Below are 10619 nucleotides of genomic sequence, written 5' to 3'. Positions count from 1 at the left end.
GCACTGATGTAGTGGAAGGTTTAAGATTGACTCTTTGACCCAACACTTCCATGCACTCGTCTTTTGCATACAACACACAATCATACTCTTTAAAATAATCATAACCCAAAATCCCAACAGCGGCGCCGAGCTCCGCAATAACCACTTCCCTGACGACACACACAGACTCAATGCACATTTGCACCTCACACCTACCTAACACGTTCAGCCAACCACCATTGGCAACTTTATACGACTTCTCATACGGAAACAGCTCACCTTTGTTAGGCATATCATCCCACACAGAAATATCGATAACTGTAATCGCACTGCCCGTGTCAATAAGAAACTTGATCGAAAAACCATTCACACTCACCATCGCAAACCAATTAGTTGATAAAGCTAACGCAAAAACCAGAGAATCATGTTCTAACATCCTATCCAATGATTGGTCCATAGCACTGGTTTCATTCGCGGTATCACTGGACCAATGATCCGCTACTATCGGTTTAAAGCTTGATGGGTCGGTTGAGCAGGCACATTTTGATTAAACACAGGGCCATACATCTGGTTCGGAGCAGGATACTGGAATTGACATTGCTCGGCCACGTGACCAGCCCCACGGCACCTCGCGCAAACAGGAACCGGGCAATTACGTATCAAATGGGACGGATCACCACACCGATAGCATTTCGGCATTACACGACGTTCTGGTTTTGAAAACCTGACTGGGGCAGATTCCATCGATTTCACCAGTTTCCTAACCTCCAAAGACAAAGTTTCCAAGTCTTTGCGAAGATCAGAAACACCAGAACACACTCCACTACTAGACGTACCATTTCCATCAGAGTCATAACCATTATCAGTTTTAATCAAAGACTTTGCCACCTTGCCCTGGTCTACTTTACTCGAAAAAGCGCCTTCGTAAACCTCTGCGACTTTAATCAGGTCGTCCAAATTGCTCGAATCCTGCAAGCTAAGTAAAGCACACACATGGGGGTCTGAGAAACCATGGCAAAACTGCTGAATTACCATCTGTTCACAAACTTGGTCAGACATTTGAGGATATGCCTTATGGGCTAGACTTCGCAGGGCCGCAGCAAAAGCTGTGGGTGACTCCCCTGGCAAGTTCTTCCTAGTGGTGAAGGAATTACGATAAACCAGTGAGCCATGTGAACTAGTTTTACACCTCTTTCTCAAATGTTCAACAAGGCGCCCATACTGCACACGAACCTCAGCTGATAACTCACACGCAACAGACAAAGCTCGGCCACGCAAACTAGCACCCAAATAGCAACCTTCACGTTCATTGTTCCACTGGTTACATAAAGCCGTATATTCGAAATGACAAAGGTATTCTTCTAGAGAAGTACCGCTAGCACCATCAAATGTATCAGGGGCCATTTTTACATAATCAGACACTCCATAAGGGAACGGTCCGGCACTCATCCCTTTAGGACTACTTTGAGCATGAGCACCATTACAAGAAGGGACAAAGCCTGTCTCATCTCCACAGGAATCTACCACAATTGCAGCCTTGGGCCTACTCAAATTCTCACCACCTAATTCCCCATTGCTGTCGGCATCAACCTTAAGCGAGTTCACCATAGCTGCCAACATACCTCTTATGTCACCCATGCTACTGTTCATTAGCTGAAGCTTATCTTCAAATCCTCTATTCATCAGCTGAATCTTATCTTCAATCCATTTAACTTGCGAATGGAGAGCAGCTACATCCCCATTGACCGAATTCATCAATTCCGTAGCCTGACGCTTCGCTTCGTATGCCATATTCCGCGGAAGACCTTTCATAATTTTGTCCAATCTCGCCAAGCTTTCTTTGACTTTTCCATCCACACCGGTACTGGTAACAGCAGAGTCATCATCCGAATCCGAAATCGTGTCGAGCACTTGGAATCTGTTGCGTGTTTCCAGAAAACACTCCGCTGACAAGGATATCGCATCGACAGTATTATTTGGCGTGCTCGCCATTGTGGAAGACCTTCTAATATAGTCGATGTAGAGAGATTCACAATAGTTTTTAGACAGCTTTATTTCTGCGTCCTCACGGTAGCCAGTTCAGACAAGAAGGGAGCATGCATTGTCATGGGGTCCACCAAGTGTCCATTCAACGGAGTCGTTGCTAGACACTTGGCGGCCCTAGAAATAACAGTATACCTTCACAATAGTAACTATATCATCACATACACCCCTAATGGGTGGGCTGTCACATCCATAACGAATTAAACTATGCAGTATGCACATTGCACATTTACAAGTCACAGTGAGCGATAATCCGGGAATACTAGAGTATCAAGCAGACATCAAGAATGAATTTACAAAACAGATGATTACAAATTGGAAATCGCGCATCAGATCAGTAATTTGTCTCCAACATAAATACCCTGGGGTCTTGGCATCGCATAGAGTCGTTCGCACCGCGACAATTGTTCGCTGAGTGTAATGGCGTTTTGGGTTACTCTTCTGCCATCCCCTATTCACGCTTGAAAATCCTTATTGGAGTGAATGACGATCATGCGCAGTAAGGAATTTCAATTTGCATGCATTATTGCATACTCACTCACTAACACTGTCCAATCTCACGGCCCGATTAACGAACTATCACGAAAGAACGAGTATTTGCTCATTTGATTCATAGCAACAATAAGATGGAATTTCTCGGCTCGTGCTCGTCATATCGACATGTGCAACGAAATCACGTTTTTATCCTCTCTCCCATTTCGCGAAATACATGTGATCATTATTTTCGAACCGTACAATTGGCCAACAAGGTTGTGCTGATGATGAAATTGTGGGTATGCCGGGTATGCCGAATACCCCCAATATTCATAGGCATATCTAGCATACCGAGGTTCGGCATTCATGTATAAAAATTGAACATTGAACATATGACTGCTCTGCTGTTAAATCCCCAGGAAAATGGTTAGTCGGATATGGTAGCGCCAAAGAGGAAGATTCTTAATTTCGCGAAGGCCTGCTGTTGAATTATGTGAACTCAGCAGATATGGTTGTTGCATATATAATAGCATCATATGAAATACGTCGGGGCCGGAGCTACTCCTCAAATAACTAGCTCCGACTCCGGCTCCGGTTCCGGCTGAATTTTATATAGAGCTCCGGCTCCGGCTCCAGCTCCGGTTAAAATGCACGGCTCCGGGGATCCGGTTCCGGGCTCCGGCGCCGGCTCCAAAGCCCTGGCTACACCACAAATATTTTAAATTTTGTCAAGTGGGAAGGAGCGTTTGGTTATAGTTACATCAATTTCACAACCAGACGATATATTTGCTCTGTCACAATATCATGGTATAATTCCAAAAATTGCATCAATTTGTGACAGCATCGCGAAGATGGATATTGCTTCTTTTTTCCTCTATGCCAGTGGTTCTCAACCTTTTTCACCTCGCGGACCGGTAAAATTTCAAAAAATATTTGGCGGTCCGGCGGACTTTGAAAAATTGAAATCAATCAAAACGTAAAGTATGTAACCGTTATTTTGCAAGTATATGGTGCTAGAGCAGGGGTGGGCAAACTACGGCCCACGGGCCGCATGCGGCCCGCAACGCCATTCTGTGCGGCCCGCGAGAGTCTAAAGAAACTTTTTTTAAATATTGATAAAATGCGTACTAAAATTCGAATTATTGCAGGACTTGATTAACTTTTTCTTAGTATATTTCACCATGATAATTCTAAGACAGTGGTTCTTAAACTGGTGGGCGCGCCCCCCTTGGGGGCGTGAAAGCATCTGAATGGGGGCGCGAAGCTGAGCTCCATTGAAAAATTTTTTCGCGCTCCGCGCGATTTACATCCACTTCACAGTTGTTGCTCTGTATTTAGTCTGTATTACATATTTAAAAATCTCTCATCCGCAGTCGTAACCTTCCACGCCATCAAACTACCCGTTAGATTTGCTAGCATCCTGGTTGCATTTTGTGATATGACGATAAGGGAGCGCGAAGTCTTTCACCATCATAAGGGGGGGGGGGGCGTGTCTTAAAAAGTTTGAGAACCATCGATCTAAGGTAAATACTTAATATCACAGCGGGATAGCTGCATATATTGCGACTGACATAGTTTGGATCACGAGTGGGATTTCAGATTGGTCACTCCATTTTTAATTATTTCAGTGATGTGCTTATAAAAAGGCAGTGGCTACTCGTCCGGTCCCGGACGAATAATTTTCTCAGGCTATTCGTCCGGCACCGTGTGACGTAGGCCCGTTACTATGGAGACTGTATGCGTTTTTGACAGGCTTCGGTTTTGTACATTATTTATTCGCCTTTCTGGTTACTGATTTCAATGGTTACTGTTACTGATTTGCATGCTCATATTTATAGCTCCGAGGGAAAGTTTACGCCATACTAATAATTGCAAATAGCTGTGGTGAAAGTACGAGAACTTGACGCCCACCTTTACCTTTACAAGAGATGTTTACCTACGCTTAATGTAGTAAGAACAAGTAGGATAGTGATTTGTAAGCTCATAATTGGAGCTCCGAGGGAATGTTTGCGCCATACGAAGAGTTCCAAAGTGCTATCGTTAAATGACCGGATGCAGTCAGAACACGAACGATTCGCTGAAATTCTTGCTGCCTCCACCTATTTCTGAACTCATGCAAGCGCCATTGACCTAACCAATTGTACGTGAACTTGCACAGCTAAGACGGAATTGTCACCTCTGCTGTACTACGAGTACTCATACTTGATGTTGCTGCGCAGTAATGATTGGAATACCAACTGAGAGAGACTGTGCGTCTTTATTTTCATACAACAGAAATACAGAACAAATGGACAGCAGCAATGATCATACAGAAAACATGTGCATGCACAGTATTTGATGTCGGATAGAAGAGATCGATACAGCCATGGAAGTCAAGTGGTCTGATAAAACCCGCATGAAACAAGTATGCCTACATTGTCTCTGCATCATCTGACTGTAACAAATCGTAGTTGAAAAGATGAAGAAAAATTAAATGATAGCAAATGAATGAATGAAGCAATGTCTGGGCAAAGTAGGGCAACAGTGTTAATACGACTATCAGAGGTAATCAGGTAGGTCAAGAGTGTTAATAGGACTATCAGAGGTAATTAGGTATGGCAAGAGTGTTATTACGGCGACAAGAGGTAATGAGGTATTTTTTTTTAATAATCTGCCATACAGCAGTTCACAGATGGTAATCCATTCAAAATGATAGGTCAGTCGACAGATCTCTTGGTTAGGTAACTATTAAATGGGCCCAAGTAGATATTTCCCTTCGATGAGGGTCCTGTATTAAGGGAGTGAAAAACTTAAGCAGGTATGGAAAAGTCATCGAACACATACGACAAACTGTTCGAAAAATATTTGTGTACAACTTCAATGTTTATATGATCATTGGGTGTTAATCTGGTATGCATGCTGGCATTTCCGCACATTCCTTATTGCGGGTGACAGTAAATGCTGTGCATACAATTTGCTGCTTTCAAGATATTCAAGCATTGATAGCGTGTTTCACTGGGAACATCAATCATGAAAACTAAGTAGCCTACTTTCAATGTCAAAGTTGCCGCTACATATTTTTCTAACAGAGGCATCTGTTATTTTTTGCAGCGGCCACAGAACCATTTGTTTTGTTTAGGGTAAGTGTTTAGTCCAGCACACATAGAAGATGATCCCGGTTGAGACAGGAGTCGCAACGAATTGAATTGCTCTTTGTAAGTTGAAGGTCGCATACTCCACAGTACCAGTCTTTCTGACTATATTTACTTTGGAATGCCTTCATCACAGCAGCCCATCCATCATATGCGAAGTAATTCTTGATGTGGAGTATATTCACAGTCTCATCAAGGCAGCTGTTGGGGATGAGACGAGTGTCAGACGTGACAGACTTACTGCCCAATTTCTTTCCATACACTGCTTCCTTCGCAGAGGCATGAGATCCATCTTTGTGCAATGAAATCGTGATACGTTACCCTGTATTTCAAGCGTAATGCACAGCATGTGTGGCAGTGCCGCTGCTCGTAGTCCAGTAGCGAGCTAAAAAGGGGGCACTTCTTCGTTATTCTCCACACATCAGGAAGTGGTCTCCATGAAACCAATGCTTCCTATGAACATGTGAGAATTTATAAACGTTAAAATAAATTGATTTTCGCGTTGGGGTGGGGGATATTAGGGTCGGGTGGGTTAGGATTAGGGTGGAGGGATTGTGGTTGCATGTGTGGGGTTAGGATTGAGGTGTCGGCACGTGTGGGGTTAGGGGTGTCGTAAGATGAAGTGGTGGGGTTGCAGTTGCATGTGTCGGGTTGCGTATGCGTAAGATGAGGTGGTAGGGTTTCAGTTGCATGTGTGGGGTTAGGATTGGGGGGTCAGCACGCGTGGGTTAGGATTAGGGTGTCGTAAGATGAGGTTGCATGTGTGGGGTTGCGTATGCGTAAAATGGGGTTACAGTTGCATGTGTGGGGGTTGCGTATGCGGGGTTAGGATAGGGGTGGCAGGGTTGCGTATGCGGGGTTAGGATAGGGGTGGCAGGGTTGCGGTTGCACGTGTGGGGTTGCGTATGCGTAAAATGAGGTGGTGGGGCTACAGTTGCATGTGTGGGGTTTGCATGTGTTGGGTTGCGTATGCGGGGTTAGGATAGGGGTGGCAGGGTTGCACGTGTGGGGTTGCGTATGCATAAAATGAGGTGGTGGGGTTACAGTTGCATGTGTGGGGTTTGCATGTGTTGGGTTGCGTATGCGGGGTTAGGATAGGGGTTAGAAGGGTGTCGTAAGATGAGGTTGCATGTGTGGGGTTAGGATTAGGGTGTCGTAAGATGAGGTGGTGGGGTTGCAGTTGCATGTGTGGGGTGAGGTGGTGGGGGTGTGGTTGCAGTTGCATGTGCGGGGTTAGGATAGGGGTTGCGGTTGCATGTGTGGGGTTAGGGATTGGGGTGTCAGCACGCGTGGGTTAGGATTAGGGTGTCGTAAGATGAGGTGGCGGGGTGTCATAGGAATGGGTTGGGGTTTAGGCTGAGGCTAATTTAACCCAAATTTCACGATACCAAGACTACAAAATGCTCATGGGGAACATTGCTTCTTCATGTTCATGTGGTTGTGGACCCGGTGGAAATTCCGTATCATACGTAACGCTTACTTACCGTTGGTTAGGTCGTAGACTCTTAGATAAGCTCTGAAATCTGCGGCCGCCGTGGATGCAGTGAAAAGATATCTGGCCATACTTGAGCGTATCATTGAAATTTCGCCGAGTGGTTCGCTTTCTTACTGCATCGAGCGTACGTGAATCTCTCTTGTAGAGCTGGACGTCATTTTCTTTCTGGTATTTCTCCAAAGCACTTTTTAAGTCTTCATAAGAGGCGAACCTACTCTCGGAATCCATGCCGCAGTTACGGCCCACAGTTCCGGAAATCCCGGCACCCATTCTGCAGTTGCGGCATGCTTACGCCGGACGAATAGCCTGAGGAACTTTATTCGTCCGGGACCGGACGAGTAGACACTTCCTTATAAAAAACGATTCGGGCGTGTCTTAGGTAGATTGTCGTTGTCCGTATGCGTAGAATTGGGGTATTTATATTTTATCTACACATAGTGGAAGCGTGTTTGAAGCTAACATGGTAATGATGCTGTCAGCATTGTGTGTCCTGGAACTGAACCAAAAGTGGGATTAGTAAATCTATGAACAATTTCTGCTCACAGATTTAAATTACAATCCTGTTCTAAGAATCGGGCCAACCGACTTTCATCTCTATAGTTTTGACAAATTGGTTATTGAGGTCTGCCAGCCTATGAAATCTCGCCACTATATGTGTCTGACGCGTGTACGATATCATCAAAGCAATGTTCGGCTTGTTTTAAATAAGCACATATATTATCTCCATGTCCTCACTATATAATCAAATATCAATATTGCGTTTTGGTTTATAATCCCAATTTTATATAGTGCGGCCCGCGAATGGATTCAGATGTTGAATGCGGCCCGCGAGCTCAGAAGTTTGCCCACCCCTGTGCTAGAGAGTGACATTTTGAGGGCTTTGATCGTAATTAATTATGTTCATGATGGCATTCATTTGATTTTACCATAGTATCGAGAGAACAAGCATGTCGGATTCAAACCAAGCACCTTATCGTGCTACCTTGCTAATTGCCGACTACCACCAGACATATAGGCTACTCATGGCTACTATGAATACAATACGCCGCATGGAAACACCTGACAACAGCTACACCTATCCATCCGCAAAATCAGGGCCGATCGACAGCCTACCCGTCCAAAAACGTTGGTCTTGGACCCTCCACAGTGTGATAAACTAAACTTCTGGGGGGTTACGCTCCCAGACCCCACAGTTGGTTGGATGTTCTCACCATGTGAGCACATTCATTCTGCTCAGTGTAGGACGTAGGCAGTGCAACATATAACCGCCCATTTTCGGAATCCTATGTTAGCTCAAACTTCATTATGTGTTGGTGTGTCGTCACTCGGTGATGGCTGACCCGAAACGCCTATTTCTAGAACTGTGCAAAATCGAGAACCTGAGTGATTCGATTCTGAATCAAGTAATATGCTTCGAGTCGAGTCGAGTATCACCCATTATGACGTCATAACATGATGTGATACGCCAAAGTTCAAATATATGTACCGTTTATGCCACCACAAAGAATATAATGCCTGTTATCCATCTGAAAAAATGATAGTTTGGTATTTTTTCGACAATACCGCTTTCATACCACTTGGTGACAATGTTGTGGGGTAATCATGACTTCGGAAATATGCTACCCCCAGTAACCTTCGTAGCTTTACACTATATGTTGCGTATGCTACGACACCGCATATTTAGGTTTCAAGGCTTCAACAGTGAAAATTAGTATCGAAACTATAATTCTCGTTGATAAATTAACTTTCAGTGGCGAGAAGCGTATAATTTCAGTACTCGAAAAAATCGTCTTTTACTACTCGACGCGAATCATTAAAATTAATACTCGATTCAGATTGCACCCAGCCCTACCTATTTCTATAAATCAAAAAACTATTATCAGATCCACGGATTTCACTACCAGTGGCTGAATTTGTTATCTTCACCGGCAGACAGTTGGAACGCTAATGGATTTATCAGACTCTTTTGACCTGGTGTGAAAGGCCATAGTAGCCGAGCACTATGTAATACAATACTAATAACAGCACCCAATAACCAAGACATTTATTGACACTAAACCGCGACATGCGCAAAAAAAATTTAGATAAGTTTCAAAAAACGCTCTATAATTTATGTTCATCCACGAAATAATTTTGGCCCTCCTTCAAGCTCGGCCCTGTTCGGATTGGGGGTTTGGGGTGCGGCAGCAAACTGTGCGGTTTAGTGAGTCAGCTCGTAGTCTACTTGTCGCTCGCATGTTGCCAAATAACACGGCCTGAACTTCAAGTCAAATCGAGCATGTTTCCAGACCTAATGTTACTTAACTAAGTTCTGAATGATTTTGAAATTTGATGTTTAATTTATTTAATCGGCGGACAAGCCGTCAACATATTTCATTTTGAAATCAACGTAGAAAATTGTAATATACATTGCGGACCGGTGGTTGAGAACCACTGCAGTCTATGCAACTGAATTGTATTTTGCAAATAATGTTCAATTCTATCTATGTAAGGGGTGGCCACTGGCCAGCCTTTTCGGCCAAAGGGTCGCGTGAGATTAACGAACCATTGCGCGGGCAACTTGAATGTTGATAACCTTTTTTTAGGCGCCCGATAGGAACGAACCGAATTCCGTAACATTGAAAACCACACTTATATGACTACGTTTTGAAAGTGATAACAATTATGCCATGAAAACTCAGTGAGCAACTGTACAGTAGGGGTGATAACAAAAAACGTTTTTTTTTCAAATTTCATCGATTTAGTTGCCAAATCGTCAGGTTACCTAAAAACACGTTGTCCAGCAAAGTTGACTCAATTCTAACCAGCAGAAGACTAAATCAGTCAAATGGAAATTTCGGTCTTTTTTGAAATAATGGTATTTACGGTGACCAATTTCGTCACACGGTCATGACCAAAAATCGTGTTCCATGTATGCCTGAAGAGGCAGGGATGTCCTTTCCATTTGTTTTGATCTTGACAAGGGCCTATGGAGGAGTTTGGATGAAGACATCGCCAATAAACGAGAAAAAGATATGACACGGATTAGCTTGAAATTAGTCCTCACTTCATTGATGAAATAGCCACGTTAAAAGGATGGCGAGATAATTTTCGAATAGAGTACTTTGCACACTGAAATTAACCACCACGAAAAGGAAATGAACTGACCATCAGGTAAAATACGGGTAAACATATTTCTCAAGTGATAGTCATATCTAGAATTATTGCCGGACCAATTTAGAGTTCACGCAATCCATTTCAGTTATGCGGGGCATACCGATGTCTCCCTGCCTTAATCCGACGTTTTTACTGATTGATATGTCGCCATTTCCAAAATCCCATCCACAGAGACATCCATTGCATTTCTCAGCACCTCAGTGTTCGAATATTTCTCTGCTACTTGAAACTGACTGATCCAGGGCGTTAAAAATGGTGCTGATTGTAATTGAGAATGGGCTATGCCAATGAATAGTATTTATGAATTGAAAAAGCATTTCTGGTACTTTACATAAGCGTTG

General features: G+C 43.7%; 1 protein-coding gene across 1 annotated transcript; it reads right to left on the bottom strand.

Moving 5' to 3' along the window:
- Positions 1-5930: 5930 nt before the first annotated feature.
- Positions 5931-7483, bottom strand: LOC145448483 (uncharacterized). The gene is made up of 2 exons (XM_080326868.1): positions 7112-7483; positions 5931-6080 (listed from the first exon to the last, which is right to left on the bottom strand). Exons 1-2 carry the CDS (start codon positions 7390-7392, stop codon positions 6035-6037), a joined length of 327 nt encoding a protein of 108 aa, XP_080182994.1. The 5' UTR covers positions 7393-7483; the 3' UTR covers positions 5931-6034.
- Positions 7484-10619: the final 3136 nt, after the last annotated feature.

This window comes from Botryllus schlosseri, chromosome 10 (assembly GCF_051294905.1).
Source record: "Botryllus schlosseri isolate E-star chromosome 10, Bs_hap1, whole genome shotgun sequence".
NCBI classification, from domain to species: Eukaryota; Metazoa; Chordata; class Ascidiacea; order Stolidobranchia; family Styelidae; genus Botryllus; species Botryllus schlosseri.
This window is presented reverse-complemented; position numbering and strand designations above follow the sequence as displayed.